General features: G+C 34.0%; 3 protein-coding genes across 4 annotated transcripts; 2 read left to right on the top strand and 1 right to left on the bottom strand.

Moving 5' to 3' along the window:
- The first annotated feature begins 202 nt into the window (after window positions 1-202).
- Window positions 203-4,842, top strand: LOC131014233 (putative lysine-specific demethylase JMJ16). 2 transcript variants are annotated; one of them, XM_057942126.1, is made up of 8 exons: window positions 203-623; window positions 1,232-1,303; window positions 1,404-1,481; window positions 1,594-2,061; window positions 2,137-2,364; window positions 2,563-2,721; window positions 3,532-3,900; window positions 4,134-4,842. In XM_057942126.1, exons 1-8 carry the CDS (start codon window positions 336-338, stop codon window positions 4,566-4,568), a joined length of 2,097 nt encoding a protein of 698 aa, XP_057798109.1. In that variant the 5' UTR covers window positions 203-335; the 3' UTR covers window positions 4,569-4,842. The 2 variants fall into 2 exon arrangements, with proteins under 2 accessions (XP_057798109.1, XP_057798108.1); XM_057942125.1 differs by having other exon boundaries at window positions 203-626.
- A 9,190-nt stretch (window positions 4,843-14,032) lies between these two features.
- LOC131018962 (uncharacterized) lies at window positions 14,033-14,896 on the top strand. The gene is made up of 3 exons (XM_057947646.1): window positions 14,033-14,116; window positions 14,240-14,308; window positions 14,501-14,896. The coding sequence occupies exons 1-3, from the start codon at window positions 14,033-14,035 to the stop codon at window positions 14,894-14,896; spliced, it is 549 nt and encodes a 182-aa protein (XP_057803629.1).
- A 7,957-nt stretch (window positions 14,897-22,853) lies between these two features.
- LOC131014232 (protein LIGHT-DEPENDENT SHORT HYPOCOTYLS 3-like) lies at window positions 22,854-24,157 on the bottom strand. The gene is made up of 2 exons (XM_057942124.1): window positions 23,712-24,157; window positions 22,854-23,612 (listed from the first exon to the last, which is right to left on the bottom strand). The coding sequence occupies exon 2, from the start codon at window positions 23,595-23,597 to the stop codon at window positions 23,040-23,042; it is 558 nt and encodes a 185-aa protein (XP_057798107.1). The 5' UTR covers window positions 23,598-23,612; window positions 23,712-24,157; the 3' UTR covers window positions 22,854-23,039.
- Between the last annotated feature and the right edge of the window lie 391 nt (window positions 24,158-24,548).

Genomic DNA, 24,548 nt, shown 5'->3' with positions numbered 1-24,548 from the left:
TTTCAGTAAAAAAAAAATGTGAAACTGGGGTTGAGCTTGCGTGAATCTTGTGAATCAAGTAGTTTTTCTTATGGCTGCCATGATTGTACCCCGTAGGTTCTATCTATTTTCATGTCAATTTATGATGGTCAACTCCCCCCCCCCCCCATTTTCTTATTTGTTCCATAATAGATGAATATCACTAGAATGGATTACTTTTCAGGAGAGAGACATGTGAAGCACAACGGCATGAATCACATTTCAGTGTTTATCCTGTCTAGTTGTGTGTCATTGATGAGAATTGAGATCATAGTTCCAGAACAACAGGGTTTTTGTTTCTGCATCGTTAGAGACTGATGGTGGGGAAGAAGAGATCTATAAAGCATGTCACGGACAACGGAGAAGAGAATCTCTCAGTTCCACCAGGATTTGTGTCATTGACATCTCTGACATTGAAGAAGATAGTAACTGGTCAGGATGCTGCTACAGAAGGGGAGTGTGGACCTCGGTTAGTTGGTGTTCCTGTTAGCAATTCTGACATCGAAAGGTTTAAGACCTCATTCTTACAGAGACCTTGGATATCTCATGGCCAATTTGAGCATGTTCGGCATCAAGATGACTCTGAACAGATTGAAGTTAATCTGGTCGTTCTCTACTTTCTCCAATGCAAATCTAGATGAACGTATTACCAAAATGTGTAATTAAACTTATTTTTGAATTCCTCTCTTTCTTGGATGTGTATAAGTTCGTAATATACCTTGGTTTTATCCAATGGACCCGTAAAAAAGAAAATCATGAATTAGATCAAGGTGGCAATATATTGCAAAGCATACATTTCCATCATCACATCTGTGCTTCATGAAAGAAGAGTCTAACTCGAATATTATCTAAGTATATCGCAATACACTGTTAGATGTGCTTTAGTGGTTTGGCATTACTTAAGTTGCTTATTTAATTCCATGTACAGTTTGTTTGGCTTATTATTGTTAAATTACTCTTTTATAGTTAGCATAGTATACATCAAAAGACCTATATTGATTGTTTTGCTTTTATCTGTTAAAGTGCTGGCCAGTAACAAGCACATGTTTTGTGGGTGGAAGCTGTTTTACTTTCCAGGAGTCATTGTTTTTTTGGAAATATTTATTCTCAGATTCCACCTGACAGTGTTTCTTCATTTTTCTGCTTTTTCTTTGAATGAATGGATCTCAGTTAGATTTTCCTTAATTACTGATAATCATGTTTTTCTCCCCAGAAAGTTCCAGTTGGTGTTCCCCTCCCCAAAGGAGTGATACGGGGATGTGAAGACTGCCATGACTGTGTGAAGGTTTCTTGATTTCTTCTTCTTATTGTTATTGTTGTATTACCCTGAAATATATTCTATGTAGCATTAGACCATTATAACCTGTCAAGGGAATATCTTGTAGGTTACTGCAAGATGGCATCCTGAAGATTCATATTTGCCTGGGGTTGATGATGCTCCGGTGTTCAGACCCACTGAAGAGGTATTTTACTGGATCCTGTTTCTCCTCCTGTTCTTACTATACCGTTGTGGCTCAATGAAAAATAGTTTGGCTCCCTAGATGGTAATCTGCATGAGCTTGAATCTTGCTGCAGGAGTTCAAGGATACTCTGAAATACATAGCCAATATACGACCAAGAGCAGAGAGTTATGGAATTTGCCGCATTGTTCCTCCTCCTTCCTGGAGACCTCCATGCCTTCTGGAAAATAAAGAGATATGGGAAGCTTCAAAATTTAGCACATATGTTCAAAAGATTGATGGGCTCCAGAATTTGCTTTTAAAGAGAAAAGTATCTAGGTTGCATGAAAATATGGAAACTGAAATGCCAAAAGATGCAGCAATTTTGGAGCTTGATAAAGCATTTGATTTAGTTTCTGATTTCGAGAGGGGGCCTGAATTCACCCTGAAAAGCTTTAAAAAGTATGCTGATGATTTCAAGGTACAATATTTTCGTGAGAATGACACAGTGATTGCAACTGGCCAAAATCAGAGAGAACCGCTAATTGCAAGAGTTGAGAGCGAATATTGGCGAATAGTGGAGAATCCAAGTGAAGAAATAGAGGTAAAAGAGAAAAGATCAAATTGTAATAAATTTGCTGCGATCAATTTGCCTCATAGAATGAATTTGTCTCGTTAGGTACTTTTTGGTACTGACTTGGCTAATCAAACAATACCAAGTGGATTTCCTGTTGCAGCCAGTAGAGCAACAAATATGGGTAAATATAATGAATATGTGAAATCCGGGTGGAACTTGAATAATACCGCGAATCTCTATGGTTCCCTTCTTCAATTTGGGTGCTACAATTCATCCACCATTTCCGTTCCTCAAATGTTCATCGGGATGTGCTTTGCCTCACAGTGCTGGGTAATATTTCGAATATAATTTGATTTTTTTCTTTGTTTGTCTGTCAACAACTGCTTGATAGTTTTCTTCAATAATTCATTTATCTCATTGTACATAAAATTTTCCTTTGCAGATCATCACATTTTATTGCTTCCCCCCCTTAAGTGTAGTGTAGGTTCTCACTACTTTGTTTTCCTGTTTGATTTGTTGGAGAAACAGCGAAATGAAGATCACCATTTGTATTCATTATCTTACTTGCACATGGGTAGCCCTAAAGTATGGTATTCTATCCCAGGGAAGTATTGCTTCAAGTTTGCGGAAGTTGTGAAGAAACGGTTTCCAAAGTTTTCAAAACATCCCAAGTTGCTCCATGAGAATGTGAGTTACATTCTTGTTTATTATTGGTTTCGAAGGGGGGAAAATTTGTTAGTAGGTAACTTGAAGTGCTATGTATATCATTACTTGGTTGAAAATGTTATGAGGAACCAATACTCTTGATAAGGATTACTTTGAAGCTTTTATTATTTTCAACTTATTATGCTCAGAGTCACCTAGAGTTCCCTAATGTCCGTTGATTTTGAACTCTGCCATACCAGATAGTTACTCCTTTTTTTAATTAGTATCTGTATTATGCAAAATGCCATTTCTACTAGTTCTAAATAGATGTTGATATGGGATGGATTATTAAAATATAAAGGGTGATATGGGGCCGATTCCCAGTTGCTTGATTTGGCATCAGAAGTAGTTAACTGATGGAAATAATTGAAAAGAAAGGCGAGTGGTGTTAGACTGTTAGTTTCATTTACTAATAGTTTCAGTGTCCTTTAAAATACTCAAAATTTCACCTTAATGATGCAAGGTGTGTTTTCTATTTTACTTTGTTTTGGTTTCATGAATTTTCTGCTCATGTTCTTTAGTTATTTTTATCTCCAGCAGGCTATAAGAAATATCAAATTAACTGCTGTTGCAACTTCTGCAGTTCGTTATTCATTATTTGTTTTATGGATTGTAAACACCAAGTGAGGACTTTTCAGATTTAATGCCCTGGATAAGAACTGATGCAGGGGTGGGGGGATTGGGATCACGAAGTCATGCATGCTGCTGCTTTTAATAAAATGAGGTTCACTACCATTCACTTGAAGGCAGTTCATATCTGTATTTACTCTGTTACATGCTTCTATATTGCAGGTTGCCCAACTCTCCCCCTCAATGCTAATCGCCGAGGGGATTCCTGTGTTCCGTTGTCTGCAAAACCCCTTGGAATTTGTCGTCACATTCCCTGGAGCTTACCATTCAGAATTTAGTTGTGGGTTTAATTGTTCAGAAGCTGTGTGTATTGCTCCTGTAGACTGGTTACCACATGGCCAGAACATAACAGAAATATACGCTGGATATTGTTTGAAGACGTCACTCTCCCATGATAAGCTGCTGTTAGGAGCAGCCATGGCAGCTGTGGTTTCTCTCTGGGATTCTTTTGCAAACAAAAGCTTCAACTCCAATATTCGTCTTTGGAGAAGTGTGTGTGGAAAGGATGGAATCTTAACAAGATTGCTTAAGGTATGCCTATGCATGTTAATGCGCACGTTAATGATAGAATTGTAAAAAGCATCGCCATTGTATATTACATAGATCTCAGTCCTCAGATGTATCTAGGTTTGAACTATCTTCTATTTTTGTTCTATGATTCATTCAAATGATTCGATTGCTCAGGTCTTCTTCTGTCCATAATAGTTTTGGCGAATTTTGATCTACAATGATTTATGATTCTCTCTCTTTTTTGTTTTGGTCAGCTTCGTGTTAAAAATGAAGGCACAAGGAGGAAATACCTATGCAACACGTCGATGTCTAGAGCAATGGGTGAATGTGATGTTGCCACTAAACGGGAATGCTGTATATGCTTTTATGATTTATACCTTTCTGCCGTGGCCTGTTCATGCTCCCCGAATAGATATTCTTGCCTGCGCCACGTAAAGCAGCTCTGTTCTTGTGGTTGGAGAGCCAAAGAGTTTCTCTTGAGATATGAAATTAGAGAGTTGGAGTTCCTGGTTGAGGCTCTGGAAGGGAACTTGAAAGCACTGCACAGGTGGGCTAAGAGTATACAGCAACTCGTTTCCGGCCATGCTCAAAAGAATCCCAACGCCACTTCATCAAATGGCACAAGTCGTGATTTGGCCAACGGGATGGGCAGCAATGCTTCCGGTCTTGTCATGCCGGGGGAAGGCTAAGGAAGAGCGCAGAGCCGCGTCTCCACCTCTTATTACGAGTTTGCAGACTGTTGTGCATCAGTCTGGTAGAAAACGATCAGAAATATGTCCAAATCATATTATCTTGAGCGACGACGATGATTGAACCACCTCAAATCTCCTTACCTTTGTAAGTTAATACGCCTACACACATCGTCATCTGGAATCTTGAGCTCCTTTGCTCTTGTAATTTAATTAATACATGCAGATTAGCTGTCTGAATTCCATAATTTTGGAAGTGGTCTTGTTCTCCGCATCTGCTCTTTTCTCATGCCTCCCTAAATTTGAATTTTCTTTTTCATAGTTGCTGTGCTGAGATACAAAAGAGTTATATTTATGGTATTGATATAAACAACTAGTAGCAGCAGCGTGGTCCAATGTCATATACCTAATTAATTATAATTGCAAAACACTTTTGGAGAGGAGGGTGAGTAGCAAGCAGGCAGTGGTGGTGGGGAAAATCAATTTCAGACAAGTTAGGAAGCCAGATTGAAAAACCAAATCGCCGGCAACCAAGATTCCCAAGCAGCGATAGAGAAGAAAAGGGAGCCAAAAAAAAAAGGTTATTTTGCATATAAATATATGAATTTTCAGTATTTTCTAATTTTTCTCTTTCAATTTTATATTTTTCTGTTTTTACCATGAAATTCATTTTTCTTACATGAAATTCACTTTCCTCATGTTTCTCATTCAATGATAAATTTTTTGAATCTAAAGATTATATCAAAGCTTTTTAATTTGCGACATAATAAAAAAATATAAATTAACATTTTAGCCATAATTAATTAAATGCAAACTCGTTAAAAAATATGTCATGAAAGAATTTTTGGATCCAAAGATCATATTAAAGGTTTTCAATTTTTGAACACAATAAAAAAAAATGGATTAATATTTCAACCTAATCAATTGCTACACAAACTAATTGGAAAATGAAGGAAATGAGCTTTGTGGAAGTTGGGAAGTGAAAGATATATTCAACCCTTATGTTTTGATGATACCAAAACTGTTAGAAGGCACGTTTTAGTTAGAGGTTATCTTTCTGGACTTAAATGTTTTAGTCCCTCTAGTAGCTAAACTGAAGACTGAAGATGTCAACTCAACTGAAGAAACGTTCGACTGAAAGCTTCTTACAAGTTCTGAACGCATTGGAGTTGCAGATCCAACTGAAATCCTGACTGAAGGAATTCGCACTAAAAACGCTTGAAGAATCCACGAGTCCTAGCAAACATTTCAACTGAAGTCAAGTCCAGTTAAAGTAAAGACTATGACGGACTGAAGAAAGAAAGGGTGTCTTACCAACTCCAGCCAAGTGGATAGCTTTCAAGACACGCCGCACTTAATGCCAAGTCAGAACATTGACTTTAAAAGGACATAATTTCCTCTTTCATGTAATAGTCCGCAACACCAATTCTGAAGGACAAGAAAACCAACTCTCCATTCATCAAAGGAGAATGAAGACAAAGAATCTGAGCAGATCTGGACCACATCTCACAACGGCAGAATTTGAAGAGTGGATCTCCACGGATCTATTCTTCATAGATGCCTATAAATAGCTCGGGAAATCACCCTAATAAAGGCGAATCCGATTCAATCATCAATGCTGAAGCCACACCGAAAGATCCACTTGAGCTTAATCTCCATAAACATTGAATCGAAGAAGAGAGTAACTAGAGATAGAGCAATAAGTTAATCTGATTACATAAACTCTCTTAGAACATCTAGGCAAGTTACCAGAATGTATCCTACGTCTAGTTTCTGATTACTTGAGAGTATGTTCTCAGTAATCCTAGTTAGTGTATTACATAACCCTTTTCTAAAGAGTGAGAAAAGAGATTGTAATCGAGTTCGAGACTTAGACCGAACTCAGTGGTTGTTTAGTACCAGTAAACTAAACAGTTAGGTTGCTTAGCACCCGCAAGCTAAGCGACAAAAGTCCAACCCAATGTGTTGGTTGCTGGAAGGTGAAGCCTTAAAAACATTGGGTTTGCTATGCACCTGTAAGCATTAGCAGTTAGGTTTGCTGTGCACCATAAGCATAAGCCCAGAGTGTTTGTCAGACTGATCATCTGGCCGTGGACATAGGAACTTATTTTCTGAACCACGTAAAAATCATTGTGCTCTTTATCTACTTTCAGTTATTTTTTATTTGCGCTAAAATTGTTTATAACTGAAACTGACCAACTGAAAAGAGAAACTAAAGATTTCATAAAGTGACAAACCTTTCTAAAGACTATTTGAACTAAGTTTATTTTTCGATGCTAGTGCTATTAGTCTAACTGATAAATTTTCGGATAATCAGTAAGATTCATAACACTCCTCTGTTTACGTTCAAACTCGACTGAAGCCTTATCTGGACTGAAGTAATCTAACTGATTCAATTAACTGAAGTCATCCACTGATATTATTATCAGTATCAGTCGCTAGTCTCTCTTCAACTGAAAACTGTTTTGTGACTTAACTGAAACTTTCAATTGATATTCTTATCCAAAACTTTTCAGTATCAGTTAAGTTCTCCTTCTGTTCAAACATAAGTTTTTGCGAAGAATTACCCTACATGTGTATTTCCCCCATACACCTATTCAGTGACCATTCGGGACCCAACAGTGGGAACAAGTTAATTTTGTGAGAACAATCAGAAAAGTACTCCCTCCGTCCCATTGGGCTTGTCCCATTTGATTTCGGCACGGTTATTAAGGAGAATATTATTAGTGTTTTAAGTGTGTAGGTAATAAAAATATAAAATTGATAAAATAGGAGATGAAAGGTGATAAAGTATGAGAGAGAATATAATAAAATGATAAAGTAAGAGAGAGAAGATGATAAAGTAGGAAAGAGAATGTGAAAAAGTGATAAAATATGAGAAATAAGATAATTAAGAATTTTTATTGTTTAGTTAATTGTTACCATTTATAGAAATGGGACAAGATCGTGGGACAAACAAAAAAGGAATACGAGACACGATCAATGGGACGGAGGGAGTATTAAGTTTGTGGAAAAAAAATAAAAAATATTGAAAATTCGTGTATTTACACGTAAATAACTTAAATTGAAAAATTGATAAGTGTGTAGTTAATAATATGCTACATAGAAGCTAAATCAATTATAATTCGATCGGAATTATTCAGCGCGGCAAAAGTCATATGAGCATAATTGGTATATTTAGATTAAAATAAAAAAAATTAAAATATTGAAAGTTCGTCTATCAGACTATTTCCACATATATAAGTATAACCCAACAATAAGGAAGCGGATGGCGTGGCCGCCCAGTTTTATGCCATTGCAGTGTTTGTAAAAGTGTTGGGGGCAATTAGACGGGAAATGGGGTTTGATTATTGTGGGGTGAAATCTAGTATATATAAGAGTAGTTTTTTCTCTCCAATTTTTTTTCTCTCTCTCTCTCTTCTCCCACCAATTTTATACCTATTTTGTTATATAATTTAATTTATTTTTAAATATCGTTAAATTTGATTAAATAAATATTTAATATGCATTTTAAATTTAAGTTCGTGACAAAATATTTAATATTGTATAAAAATAATCAAAAACAAATTTAAAATGAATTATGAAAACTTTAAGATATTTTATTTTCTCGCTCTTCGTTAAAATTTTACAACTTTTTTATTTATTTATTTACTACGACGTACAATTTTCCATAATGATAATGTGTGTTAAATTTTCATTATCAAATGGTTTAAAATTATTCAATAACTATAAATATTATTAGAATTTGTACAAATTAAAGTTGAAAATTTATGTTTTTAAATTCGAGATTTTATTGAGTAATTGATGTGAATTATTTTTATTTTATTTTTAATATATATTGTACATTTATTTATATTTTAGTTATATTTAATATTTATACTTATTTATTTAAACATATCGTTTGATTTCCATGTTCGTCGTGCATGGCACGGATGACCATACTAGTTTCTTTGTAATATGTGTTTATTTTATATGAAATGGTCTTGGGTACACTCGGGTGTACCGTATACTCGGGGTGATCCGTACTCAGATCCTGACCCGGCCGCATCCTGATTCAAACCTGCATCCTTACTCAAATCGTGTAAATGACACTATTCGATTATGCAAATGACACTGCTTGTAATTGACATTATTCTATTATACAAATGACAATGCGTATAAATAAGTAACACTATAACATTGTAAATGACATTGTATATAATTGACACTATTCATAAATATAAATGACACTTTCTGTAAATGACACTATAAGATTGTAAATGATACTATAATATTTTAAATAATACTATAAGATTGAAAATGAAACTATAACATTTTAAAATGTTACATTGTCATTTATATAATTGAATAGTGTCAATTATAAGCATTGTCATTTGTATAATTGAATAGTGTCATTTACACGATTTGAGTCAGGGTATGCGTTTGAATTAACATGCGGATCAAGACTTGGATACGGGTCAATTCGAATGTATAATACACCCGGATGTACAAGAGATTTTGTGATTTTATATATGTTTTGTATTTCAAAACAATCAAAAAATATTTAATTAAATTAATCCTCAATTTCGTTGGTTCCGCTTAGGAAAAAATATTTTGAACGTGTAGTGTATACATAGATGTAAACTTTTGCTTTTCTTTTTCTATGATTTTAAATTTAATTAAATGGCACAACTAGCATTTTACTTCATTTTGTTTTCTTTGACCAAATAAAAAATTAGGGGTCAATGCAAATTAGAGTTCGACGAAATGGGTTATGGACCAAACATTAGGGGCATGATTGTGTTGGAAATTGGTTTTCAGATTTCAATGTTTGGTCAATTTTCGAGTGACGAATATATTTAGTTTATCAGAATTAAATAGTATATAAACGATTTACATTTTAAATAGATGATTGTAGTATATTTATTTATTTATATTAATTTTAAAAATTAAAATCTGTGTCACCTTCAATTTAAAACTAAAACTTGGGAGAGGAAGAAATACAATACTTAAGGATCATTTATTCTACTTAATGTTTGGTGTCAACTTCTTGCCTTTTAATTTCAGTTTACAATAATTTAATTAGGATTCATCATATTGTTATTTTATAAATATTTTTTTTACAACTAATTTTTATGCTGTAGTTAATACTCATTTCATCTCGCAAAATTTGAGTTGTATTCTTTTTTAAATTGTTCCATAAAATTTGAGCAATTCTTTTATATGATAAAAATTTTATTTATTTATTTATTTTTTATCTATTATATTTAACACATAAAATAGTAACTCTTTAAATCTTGGTGTCGAAAAAAAATTACTCCAATTTCACCAACGGAGTAAACGACTATTAGTACTAATTTTATAAGCTTGTGAATGAATAAGGAGTAATATGAAGAAATTAATATTGGAGCGAAGTGGAAAGCAAAAGCGGGTAACACAGTAATCCGACATAGGTGACAGGGTCGCACGTGGGGATGGGGAAATGGGGCCCACTCACCCACACGTCTAATCGGATTGACCAAAGAATGCGGGATTCTCGTACGGTCTATCAATCTCCCCACCTCTTTTTCTCTGCCTTGTCTAATTCTTACCCTTTTCGTTCTCACACTCACTTCCTCATTTTTTAAAAAAAGAAGAAGAAAAAAAAATACTCCCTCCGTCCGCCAAAAGTATTCCACTTTAGTCGGGCACGGAGTTTAATAAAATGTGTGATGATGTTGATGTAGTGGAGAAAGGGTCCCACTACTTTATGAGATGTGTGGTTGAGATTGAATTTGGGGTGGAATTTTTGTAAATAAAGAGTGTTTGTAAGGATAAAATATAAAGGTGGATGGTGGGACCATGGCTTAAAAAGGAAAGAGGAATACTTTTTGCGGACGCCAAATATAGTAATTGTGGAATACTTTTGGCGGACGGAGGGAGTACATTTTATCAAACTTATATACGTAGGGTTGGTTTAGAAAAATGAGATATATAGGTACAGATTCATAATTAGATCCACAAATCCGCAGATCTATATATGAATTCATATTTTTTGTGTTTCAAAATAAATCTTATAATGAAGTTATAACAACACTGTACTAATTTCATTAATCATTTAAAAGTAAATCATTACACAATAAGATCACTCAAATTAAGTCATAACATGATAAATAAAAATATTCAAGTGCCAATATGTGTCATTTTTTTGAGCCCCAAGAAGAATCATATTATCACGAGTAATCCTCCAAAAGAATATCGCTAAATCAGCGAAGAAACTCAGTAGTTCAACAAATTGACTTTTGACAAGAACACACATATTGTGCTAAATTTTGGGCGACTCTCTATCCACCTCTCTCTGTATACATAATTGACACTGATAAGCATAGATGAACGAACAATACTTCTGTAGAAACACTTAAAGTCTTAAGTAAGTGCAGATTAGCATGAGTCATGAGATATGATAGAGGGTACATAGGTAATGTGTTACCGAAAATGTTAGCGATGCATTAGAATTATGAATATGATATATCTAAAAAAATAATACTCCCTTCGTCCCGTAAGAGTTCACATTTTTCATTTTCGTCTGTCCCATAAGAATGTATCACTTTCATTTTAGGACATAACATCACTTTCTCTTTTTAACTAACCACTCATTTTTAATAACACAAAATCAATTCAACCATAACCACTTAACACATTATCTATCAACATTTTCATAAAATTCGCGTCATTCCATATAGGGATGAGATCTTATAGTATCCACTCCCCCATAGTATATATAGATATAAATCTGGACCACACAATATAGCTACGTGGCTCACTAGGAGCGTGACACATGGCAGATGCCTCTCAAGACATTCCAAATTCTTCCAAGGCAAAAAATACGGAGAGATAAATTAGGAATAAAATTTTAGTATTTTTTTTACCATTTTTTTTCTCGACTGCCGTCAAAATTATGCATATAATTGAACACAAATATGCATAAATACATGTATGACTATTAATTATGAGCTTCTACTAAAGAATCTATACCTGGTCATTAAGCTGCTGCATAATCATCTATAACTTTGTTTATTTTGTCAACAGTAAATGTCATGTATGTGCATGCAGTAAATTTTCTAAGCATGTATGTGCAGTATTGGTGAAAATATTAAAGTTCCTCTTTATTTTTTCAGGGGTTGAATGAGGGGGGAAATAGGAGGAAGAAATTGTTTTTCACCTACAAAATACATGGACTTTCATAAGTTTTTTCATTTTTCTTTTTTAATTCTGCGTGTACTACTCACATGGCACTTGGCCGAAACACGTCAAATATTAATTGCCGAATTATTTTTACGGTCCATTAATAAGAAAAAAGTGAAACGATGAATATTATTTTTATTTTCAAAAAAAACTTCTAAATAATGGGTTAAAAATTGATATTCACCCTTTATAATTCTTGCATTCAAATAAAATTTCAAATTCTATAAAGAGGGTCAAAATTCTTTTGATGTACACGTAGGAAATCAAATCGAGGAACAAGTGGCTTTTAATAGAAATGTTAACCAATAATAACATGTTGCTTGAGTGAATCAACACAGACAAATTAATTGGTAGATTACCATCGAGAAGAGAGATTGTATTGAATGAAAAGAATTTTAAATACATCGGGTGAATTAATAATGAGATTATGATCCTTCTCTTATGTTCCTTACCCACAGTCGTGACACTCATCCAACCCAATCTTACTCAACTTTTTAATAAAATATTGATTTCTCTCTCATCCACCTACACAACCCACAACCTATATAATTTTCACTCCCAATGGTGACACCAACTCAATCTACATATTTCTTATTTTTACTTTATTTTTAATTATCTAATATCTAAAATAAAATATAAATTAAAATTAAATATTTATTTATTATTTTTGACAAAATAAAATAAATATTTATTTATTTTTAAAAAAATTATAATCATATTATAATTAAATATTGTCATATATTATAATTGATACTTAACTCAATCACAAATGAAGATTACAAGAATTAAACACATAACTAAAATTAAGTAAATCAAAGTACAATACATGAAATTTAAAAATACAACTAGAAAATGCAAATTACATACATTTAATTGTCAGTGCCAAAAAATTATACAACAATTACATTTTTTATAAAGCTGAAAATAATATAAATTGTAATATAACTTTAATATTTTTTTTTATAAAAAAGGTTATTATAAAAATTTATCTAAACAATATTTAATCATTGACACATGGCTTGGCTTGTTAAAAAAAGAAGGAGATGGCGTGACCCGGGGCGGCTGAGGCACCCGGTCACCCAAATTTGATGACTTTCCAATTATTTTTATAAATAAAGTGTTTTGTCGCATGCGGGTGACTCTCCATGAGAGTCACCGTTGGGAATGGTCTTAGGTCACTTAGGTTGGTTAATTTTCCATTAAAAGCACTACCGTAGACTCCGTAGTCACTCAAATATAGCATATAGGTAGAATAGGTCCTTCAATTTGGGAACTTGGCGCGTGTTTGGGGGGTAGCTTAATTTTATCTTTTTGTCGCGTGTGTAGACAATATAGTCGAATATATTAGTAATATTGTTTCAAGATATAATACAAAGAAGAACTGAAATATTAGTTTAAAATAATTTATATCATATATATTAATTAGTACTCTTAACTTGAGGTAGATATTTGCATTCATGCATATTGGTCAATTCGGATATACACTGTTGTTTTATCCTCTGTCAATCCATTAATTACTTAAGATCTCTTTCCTGAAATAACTCACTAGAGTTGCATAGCACCAAGAAACAGTTTCTAGGAAGATAGTGCTAAATGACCATAATTATAGCTATCATTAATAATTTTTTATTTAATATAATTATATGTCAAGGGAGTATTCTACAGAAAATAAGCACAACATGGAGGACTAATTTGCAATTACCAATTCATGCATACAACTTACTGCTGCAGCTGAAATGAAGCCGTTGGAGTTAGTTATCTTTTGTTATATTAGGAGTTACTTATTCACATCCATTGTGTGTGTGAGAATCTGTAATTTGGGGGTGAGATTTGATGCAAGAGAGAGAAAGGATTGGGGTTTCATGCTATGCGATTTAGCTTGAGGGAGATAATTTTTTTTTCAATTTTAGATCATGTATTCTATCTTTTTTCATCCTTGATCAATAATATACCACAGTTAACCCTCTGTGGAGGTAAGCCTCGGTTGAACCACGTAAATCTTGAGTTCTTTGAGTGATTGACCTTTATAGTTTCATTTCTTGTTTTCATCGCATTCAATCGATCTTGCCATCTTGTTTAACAAGTGGCGCTGTATATGGGGAGCAAGACAAGATCGATGAGGAAACATATCAAAGCAAGATGTCTGTCACGAAGTTTAACGCTGAGAAATTCACTAGAAAAAATGACTTCGGTCTGAAGGCGATGTTAATCCAGCAAGGATTTTTGTAGCACTTCAAGGTGAAACGACTTTGCTAGAAGACATGAAGAAGAATGAAAGGATCACTTTAATGGAGAAGGCTCATAGTGCTTTGATTCTCTGTTTAAGTGACAAGGTGCTGCAAGAGGTTTCGAAGGAAACCACAACAGAATATAGATGTGAAATCGGATGATGAAGATAAGGCGATCATCCTGTTAAATTCTCATCCCAAATCATATGAGCATCTCAAAGGTGCCATGTTATTTGACAGAGAAAGACAATTTCTCTTGAGGAGGTCCAGGCTGCATTGAAAACCAAAGAATTGCAGAAGAGCAATTCAGTAAAACAAGAATCCTCAACTGTAGAAAGTCTGAATCTGAAATCTAAGTTTGCAAAAGGAAAATTTAAGAAGCAGAGCAATGATACCAAGAATTCTACTCAATAACGGACTAAAGACCCTATAGATAAGGAGACAAGGAGCTGCCATTATTGCCAGAAACTGGGGCACTTGAAGAAACGTTGCTTCTCATAGAAGAAGAAGCAAGCAGATGAAGGGCAAAATGGAAATGAGGCTGGTGTAGTGGAACACATTCAAGAAGCTAAAATCCCAAATGTGATGGAGCGCAAAATGGCAGATGATTGGATCATGGACTCAGGGTGTAGTTTCCACATGAGCCCACACAAAGAATGGTTCTCAAATCTAAATGGTGGAGAGTATGGACAAGTATTTTTGAGAAATGATCATCCCCGCAAAGTCATGGGCGTAGGAGACATCAGACTGAAGCTGGCAGATGGATCAGTGAAGATTTTGTCTAAAGTGAGGTACATTCCTGATTTAAAAAGAAACTTAATCTCTCTTGGTATTCTGGAATCAAAAGGATGTCATTTTGTATCAAAAGATGGCATTATGAATGTCATAAAGAGATGAAGAACTGTTACGAGAGGGATCGGGAAAAGTAGCCTCTACTATCTTGAAGGACATACCATAGTTGGGGACTGTGAGTCTAGTGGTATATGAGGCTAGGCCATGTGGGTGAAAACGGAATGAAAATTCAGAATCCTCACAACTTTAAAGTAAAGAATTGTGAAGAGTGCATTCGCAGCAAAAGCAAAAAGTAACCTTACGGAAAATAGAAGCATATTTCAAAATCACCTCTAGACTATGTATACTCAGATCTCTGGGGTCTAGCTCGACTTAATAGCAAAGGAGATGGAATATTTTTTATGAGTATCATAGATGATTACAGTAGAAAACTATGGGTTTACATTTTGAAAAGCAAGGATGCGACTTATAAAAAATTTAAGGATGGTGCACTGAGGTTATGAATGAAAAAGGTATTGGAATTAAGTATTTGAGAACTGATAATGGGCTAGAGTTTTTTTCAAAGGAAATCCAAGATTTCTGCACTAAAAAAGGAATCAAAAGACATAGGACTGTACCTGGGAATCCACAACAGAATGATATAGTTGAAAGGATGAATAGAACAATACTAGAAAGAGTTAGATGGATGCTATTAAGTTCTGGTATGCCAAAGTCTTTCTGGGGAGAAGCAATGTGTACAACATGCATTCTAATCAACAAATGCCCATCATCTACCATAGATTTTAAATCTCCTGATGAGATGCGGAATGACCATGCTCCTGATTACTCAAATCTGAAGCCTTTTGGATGTAGAGCCTACTCACACATCAGACAAGACAAGCTTGAACCAAGGGCTCACGAGCCATGTGGCATAAAGTATGTTTGGTCTTGTGCAAGTTAAATATCGTAGACTTCCAACCAAGCTCTTGAATAATGTTAGGTACATTGGCTGTTTGATATAGACTTGCTTGATATAGACTTCTTTGTCTATATATCCATTCAAGACGGCTGAGTTGACATTTATTTGGAAAATCTTCCATCTATTCAGAGCTGCAAGAGAAATTATCAGTCGAATAGTTTCTAGGTAAGCGACTGGAGTAAATACCTCATCATAGTCGATTTTGGCTCTTTGGCCATATCCTCTTGCAACTAGCCTTGCTTTATATCTTTCAACTTCACCCTTGTAATTCTTCTTAACTTTATACACCCACTTAACTCCAAATTCCTTGTGCTCTTTTGGTAGTGTCACGAGCTCCCACGTATCATTCTTCTTTATGTTTTTGATTTCTTCGTCCATTGCGATTCGCCAATTTTCACTATCTATTGCAGCTTCTTTAAAGCTAACTGGTTCACTATCAACAAATAAGCATAATAAGGTGAGATCTTCTAACCTTTCAGTATCCTCATATATCTCGTCTAAATTCCTTGCTCGTGGTGTGATTCTTTCATTTAAGAAAGATGGTGGCGAGTCTTCAGTAACTGGTACATGTGAAGTTGGTGGAGTCACTGGCTCTTATTGGACTTCTCCAACTTGCTCGACTGCTCTTTGATCTTCAAATTGTGCGATAAATGTGAAGTCACCACTGCGACTGAAATCCCATACGCATTCTTCATCGAACTCCATATCCCGGCTTCTCACTATTTTCTTGGTATTTTGGTTATATAACTTATAAGCTTTAGGTGATGGCTGGTATGCAAAAATTGAATTAGAAGGGAATGAAATTGATCTTGGAGTGGAATGATAATGAGAATGGAATGGAATGAAATATAGGATTCTAATAGTTGGTATTTACAAGGAATGAATGGATAGGAATGATAAAGTATTACTATAAAAATATAAAAAAAAAGTATTTACTGTTATGAATAATGTAATATTTTAAAAGTATTACATTTTTCACAAAAATATATAAAAAATGCAAAAGAATTATAATAAAAAAAAAACAAACGAAAAACAAATAAAAATACCGAAAGGATAAAAAAACCAAAGTATAAAAAAATGCAAAAGAAAAATAGTACTAATTTTTTTTAAATGCAAAAGAAAAGCAGTAAAAAGAAAAAAAAATACTGAAAAGAAAAGAAAAAAGAAGTAAAGATATAAAAAATGCAAAAAATAAAAAAAAAATAAAGAAAACAGGAAAAGGAAAAAATATATATAAAAATGAAAAAAACAAAATTTGCAAAAGTGGGGAAAGTGGAGGCAAGGAGTTTCGAACGCATGACTTTGGAGAGAAATTGAGGCACTACCGCTATACCATTAAATCAATTTGGCTATTTTCTCTCACAACTTGTACATATACGTGGACATATGGATTAACCGCACGCAATAATTTGCGTAATTTATATGGGAAGTTAATAGACAATTTTGTGATGTCCATCAAATAGACAATGGTCATTTCTCATTATCATTATATGTCTATATGTTAAAAGACTACGCGTGTACTAAATTCATTATCTATTCCTTGTCGTCGTCTTCTTTTTCTTCTTCCTCTCTCTTTTTTTTTAGAGAAGAAAGAAAAATCTAAGGAAACCCTTGAAAGCACAAAGCGTAAATTCAGAGACATGTCTCGTTAAAATCTTCATAAAGAAAGAATGAAAAAGAGAACCTTTATTAGCAAAGAACGAAGACAACAACTCGGGCACAGATGAAGCCGTTTTCGAAGTTTCGAACTAATTATCACCCGGAAAACATCAACATCTAAAGATAAAGACAAAACAACATGCAAAGAGCAAAGCCGGTTAAGGAGCTTCGAACTAACACATATCATTAAAACAAAAAACTTGGGTGCAATCGGTTGCACCATAACCCACATCTTGACCCGAAGTCTATCTTGACCCGAATTCTCATCTTGTCCCAAATCGTGTAAATGTCACAATTCGGTTATACAAATGACACTGTATATAATTGATACTATTTGGTTATACAAATGACACTGCCTATAATTGACACTATTCGGTTGTACAAATGACACTGTCTATAATTGACACTCTATATTCGGTTGTACTTGTCATTTATATAACCGAATATATAGTAGTATCAACTATAGGCTGTGTTATTTGTATAACCGAATAGTATCAATTATACACGTTATACCAATCCAATGTGGAACACTTCAATACACCCCCCGCACGCGCAGCGTGGACTATCCCAAACGCCATCTGTTGACAACGATATTGGGGGGGAGGGGGGCATCATTGGATTGGGTTGGCTCTGATACCATGTTAGAAATGGATATTGGGTTCATTCCTCCCTTAAAAGGCCTTATAAGGGAGAGGGTTGCCTCACCATATAAAGTGGCTCATGCCACTGTCTCCAATCCAATGTGGGACACTTCAATAGCAACCGAATGCACTCAAGACCACCTCTATCATCAAATCAAGATTCACTATCCTTTATATAGATAATATTCCGCATTTTATTTTTCTAGTGGCGCACAATAAATGACTTATTAATGTGTAGACTTATATGTTAATTAGCATACATAAGGCAGAAATTTATTAATATAATTAAAGGTGGATTATTAATTTTCTTCTGTAACTCTCATCCCTCGACGGACAGATGGAAACTGTGGAACATTTGATATGTCTCGCTAATTTAAGCAGTCGTACGCATACACATAAATTATGTCCAGTGGAAAAGATCTCACATTAATGGTAAAATTATTTAATATTATGTGTAAAATAGTGTTTAAAAAGAAAAAATGAATATAATTAAGGGATGAAGAAAAAAAAATACATAATTTTAAGGAATGAAAGTAGTATTAACTTAATAATTATTAACTGACGTGCGCTCCATATCAAATACTCCCTCCGTCCCGCGAAGCATGACACGTTTGAGTTCGGCACGGGAATTAAGGAATTGTAGATTAGTGTTTTAAGTGTGTAATTAATAAAGTATAAAATTGATAAAGTAGGAGAGAGAAGGTAATAAAAGTGATAAAGTAGGTGAGAGAATATAATAAAGGTAATAAAGTAGGAGAGAGAATGTAATAATTATTGACAAAAAAGGAAACGTGTCATGCTTCGTGGGACAACCCAAAATGGAAAGTGTGTCATGCTTCGCGGGACGGAGGGAGTAATAAAAATAATTTGTAACTACGAAACTTAAACCTGAGAAGTTATCAAATTAAAGCTATATATGTATGTATGTGTATATATTGGCTCATATGTGAGTATTGGTAAATACCGTATAAAATAGAATTATTTTTCATTTTTAGGTTATGAATATTACGATGAATTTATTGCTCTATTGAATAAATTCATGGTTTATGGATCGAATCTTATAAAATAAATTTTATTTTTTTGAATTCAACATTAGCTAGCTAGTGTTTCATAACAAACTCATTATAAACCTATGTTAATATACTGTAAATCTAATTTGTAAAATAATCCCCCTAGTGGCTCATATCTATCGATATAGGATATCATCCCAATTTGAATTTTTCTTTAATTTTACCATTGTATATAGCCCGAAGCATAACCTGCACCACTATAGTATGCACGCATCTTGAGTAAGTAGATTTTTCTTTAAAGCGGTGACACAAGTTTTAAAAAAAAATATTGAGTGTATTAAAAATGAAGAAAAGATTGTTAAATGTATTAGGAGTAGTGAAAATATGTTATAATTATAGTTCAAAATAGATAAACAAAAAAATGTTTATGTGGACGTTCCAAAAAAGAAAAATAAGAAGTTCTAGCTTTCATGAACAAAGATAGTATATACATAGGTAGGGTTAAGACTCCCCATAGTATTATAGATCCTATGAATTTTTATGGATATAATAATATATTATTATCTAGTATATAACTATGCATGTTTTGATAATGATTTATATATGTACATCTATGTGACGTTCGGGGCAAAAGTAAGAAGTGATCGTCGGTGCACAAGGCAAGGACAAAGAACGGCTCATGTTAATGGTTCGAAGTAGAGGGATACATGAACGAACTGAAATAGACCAAAAAGAGAGGAATTTCAACAATATGCAGCCAGACTACATATTTGAGGAGAACTTAAATGATTTGATATGTGCTACTCATATTAACAAGATGCATCTTCTTTTCTAGTGACCACATGAAAGAAATTTCAAGGTTGAGTGTGCTTGGCTTAGAGCAATTCCATGATGGGTACGTGACCCTAAAAAGTTTCTCAGAGAACGTGCGAGTGAGAACAAAACATATTTAATATGTGAGGACAACCGTCAATTTGGAGCCGAGTCATTACAATATACTAATGTGTTTTTGAATTAATGCATTTATATACACTTTTAAATTCATATATGCATTTTTGTGTTCAACGTATATTCACTTTTCTGTTTAAAATTATATATGCACTGTTAAGGGATTTAATTAAGGTACTATATAGAAGCTAATGGATTTATATGGTCTCTTACTTTCTTATGCAAGTATACATGCAAAAAAAATCCTTTTTCTGTCTTTAATTTTCTCCTTTTTTTTTTCTTTTGAAAAGAGGCGAAAATATACTGAAAACCCTAAATTTTGTTGCTAATTCTGAATAAAATTCTTAATAATTAATTAATGTTAATTTACCATTTAAAGATTATAATATACTCCTTAAGATAAGCTAAGTCAACCAATGCGTAAAATATATTGTACTGTTAGTACGTAAATTATGATCACAGAAACTGAAGAAACAAAGACAAAAATTATCTCAAAAATTTAAAAAGAAATTGAAAGGAAAAGAAAGAAATTAAATAATTCAAATTATCTGTCGATATTAATATAGAAAGGTTCTGAGATGTAATCTTATGTGACGCGACATTAATCTTAGATATAGTGTAACATGAGATGTAATACCGATTAAATAGAATATACAACAACAAAATTCGTTCTTGTAAATGATAATTTAGAATTTCTTGTGAAATATACTTTCTCTGTCCCTAAATAATTTCCTAGAAAGATGGGCATGAGTTTTGAGACGAATAGATGAAAAGTAAGGATGAATAGGGTATTGCGAGTGATGAACATGTGAAAAGTAAGAATAAATTAGATATTATTAGTGATGGGATATAGTCCAAAAATAGAATATATATATATTTTGGAATGGCCCAAAAAAAAGTTATGAAGTTATTTGGACGACGGATGAAGTTATTCGACAAACAGATAGTTCTCGGTTTCGATTTCTTATTTCCCTAATTTTTTTAGGGGAACTTAGTATTTTATTGTTGTTTAATTTGACATTTTTATCTTTAATTTGGATATTATTGATGAGAAATAAAACTCAATTCCCTTCTATATATAGCACTTTGGTTTTGCACGTTGGATATTAACTAGGTATAGTCAATATCGGTAGATCAAAGAAGAGCGACAATGGCATGATCGTGCTGATAACTGATAAGATATTGAATGCATGGAGATCACTAGTTTAATTAATCAATCATCAAATCTTAATAATATATTATCTTCAAAATCCTCCTACATTGGATAGTTATATAAATAGAACTTCATATATACAATGCACAATGAGAAAATACACATTTTTTAAACGCATTATGACTATAAAGGGTAAAAACGAAAAAAGTCAAGTAGTTATAGATTGACATGCACTATATATATTTTGCTGGTGATTATATTAACACAAAAAATCGTTTAGTTAAAAGATAAGAATTATTTAGTTATAGATTGGAAGAGGTAGGGAGGGCCAATGATATGCTTGTTGTCGGTCAAACTGAAGAATTTTCATCTTTAAAGAAACATTTTCTTTTGGCAATTCACTTTACCCAGGGCGGAGCCAGACTTTTTATTCAGGGGGGTCCAATTTTTTTTTTAAAGAAAATTAATAATTAAATAAAAAATAAAAAATAAATTAAATTATATTAAAATAAATGATAATCAATAACACAATTATAATATTATTCAAATTACAAAAAAAAACACATTTTAACAGATTCTCAAGATGTATTTTGCAATAAAATTACTAAATATTGAATATTATATATAGTGCAAATACATGATACAGTCTCTTTCTAATTTGGAGAAAATTTTAATTGAAATGTTACAAAACGATGTCGTTTAGGCCTCACAAAAACGCCGTCGTCTTTACTAATCCACGTAAGCTCCAATTCAACACTCTAGCGATCGAAAAAAATTGGGAGACGAAATTGCAAAACTTGAAAAAATAGTGATTTAATTCGCCACACTCAAAAGACATTAAAATTGCAAATTCAAAATAGTTTGTGATTTTATTTTCCAAAATTCCATGAAACTTTGTAAGGCAAAGTAACTTTCAATATCAAATTCAAAAAATAAATCTCTACAATCAAATCCAAGCATGATATGCATAAATTAATTATGTGTTTACTTATTCTAAGCATCTTAACTCTAAAGCTTATATATCAATTACAGTATAAAATAGCTCAACAAGATAATGATGTAGATAAAATTATATATTTTTTATATTTAATATAAAATTACGAATATATCCTAGTATTTTTTAAAATCCCAGGGGGGCCCAGTGACCCCCCTGCCCCACCCCTAGCTCCGCCACTGGACTCTTTACCACTATATACTACTACATGTTAGAAAAAGATAAACTGTCAGCAAAAGAATGTTGAAAAACTAAGTATTTCATCCTTTATTTTCACAAATTTGGATACAGCCGTATATTTATATTCGAGTCATGTTTTTTAACTAAATTGGATGAAATGAAAAGTTTCCAATTTCAAACATAAAACCAATATGAAAACACACACACGACTCAAAAAAATCTGATTATTACAGGATCTAGCAAATATTAGGTTAGTTTTGTGTCTGCCAATTTCATCAATTCTGTCACTGAAATGACAGCACTACTACACATGGATTCGAACTCAGTTATGGGACCAATAAATTTAAGTTTAGACAGCAAATAATAGCAATACCAATTAATATAGTATTTCCGCACGAACTATCAGTCCAATAATCATCCAAAATTTAAGAAAAATCTTAATTATCTCTTCATCAGACAGTAAAGCTGTAAAAAAAAGTAGGCAACAGAGAAACAGATTTGCAGCAGAAAACCGAGTCATGCAAAAGACAAAAGCATTCATTCAAACTACTCACAGAAATTTGAAATGGAAGTAATAATAATAAGATAACAATTATTTTCTGACATTACTACAACATTTGTTCGAATAGTAGATAAAGTCTAACCCTAAAATCTGGATAGGTTGATAAATATATAAGGAAACGATGAACGATAGAAGCTAATTAATTAACCTTCAGCGGGCGGCGGCGATGGTGCGGCGGCGGCGGAGGAGGAGGGCTGGTGGGGCGGGCGCTTCCGCTTCTTCTTCTCGTAGCTGATCCCCCTGGCCTTGGACTGCAGATCGCGGACGTCGCGGAGGTAGAGGCGGACGGCGCGGGCGCCGAAGGGATTGGTCTCAGGCTTGCCGCCGTTCTCCTCGTAGGCGGCGCGGAGGCGGCCGATGAGGGCGTCGAGGCTGCCCCAGGCCTGGCGGAGCGGGCAGGGGCAGGGGGCGGGGGGGTTGGGGTGGCCGTAGAAGGGGCAGATTGGGGTGTGGACCTTGGTCTTCCCGAACTGGTCGAGGTAACGGAGGAATTCCAGCACGTGCGCGCCGCTGCAGCGGCTCAGCGACAGCGGCGGCCGGTGGTTCTTCAGGTACTGCCCGAACGTGTTCCAGTCGCGCCGCTTCTGGTTCTCGTAGCGGCTCAGGGTCGAACCCGACGACGACGACGTCGCGCCGCCGGTGTTGACGCTGCTGTTCTCCGAATTCGAGCTCTCCACCTCCGGAAACGACGGCGAATCCATCGCTAGCTACACAAACTGCAAATCAAAGAGATGGATGATTCATTTTGGTTTCTAGGGTTTAGATGGGTGATGAATTTATAGGGAATTTAATTGGATCGGAGCAATCAAACTTACCATCATAAACCGAGCTAAAAAGGGAATGGGAAAAGGAGGGGTTGGGTTGATTGATATATCAGAAGATTGCCATTTAAACAAAACAAGCTTCTAGTGTGAGTGAGGGAGATGACGAGACTGATGGATGGATGGATGAGAGAGAAAGGAAAGAGAGTGATAAAGGAGATCGCTGTTGGATCCTTTTTTTTTTTTTTTTAAACTCGGTTTAATGATCAAATACTGGGAAGAGTTGATGGATTTTTGTGGATTTGTTACTCCCAAAATAGGGGAAACAACTGACTTTTTAATTTCTTAATGGACTGTTAGACCTTGTGGTAGAGAGAGAGAGAGTTAGGGCTTTTGTGAAAATGGAAAGAGGCAGACACTAGGTTGAGATGGAGACAGGGAAAAGGTTGAAAGTTAATATAGTAAAGTAATGAACATGATATTACTGTTATTATTTAAATAAAAGAAAACCCTCAATTTTGACGACGAGGCCGTACAATAATGGCTTCAGATCACTTCAATGGGAATTATTATGTATGAAACTAGTGCGTAACTGTGATTTAATGTCGGTACTACAACAATTTATTGATAACAAAACAAATTTCTTGGGGTTTACATGTTCAAATCAGAATTTTGGGTGCTACTTGCGACTTCAACAATTTGGGGAATTGAATGCTTGGAAGAATTATTATTATTATTAATACTCAAAGTATGTAGTATGTATTTTAGAATCACGGACAAGATTTTTTCGATTCATATTGAAAAAATAAAAATTCTACATATACACTAATATAAAAAGAGTATATTAATTTATATAATTTGATTTTTATTATATTCATATTACAAAAAAAG

Source organism: Salvia miltiorrhiza, chromosome 3 (genome assembly GCF_028751815.1).
Source record: "Salvia miltiorrhiza cultivar Shanhuang (shh) chromosome 3, IMPLAD_Smil_shh, whole genome shotgun sequence".
In the NCBI taxonomy this organism is placed as follows: domain Eukaryota; kingdom Viridiplantae; phylum Streptophyta; class Magnoliopsida; order Lamiales; family Lamiaceae; genus Salvia; species Salvia miltiorrhiza.
This window is presented reverse-complemented; position numbering and strand designations above follow the sequence as displayed.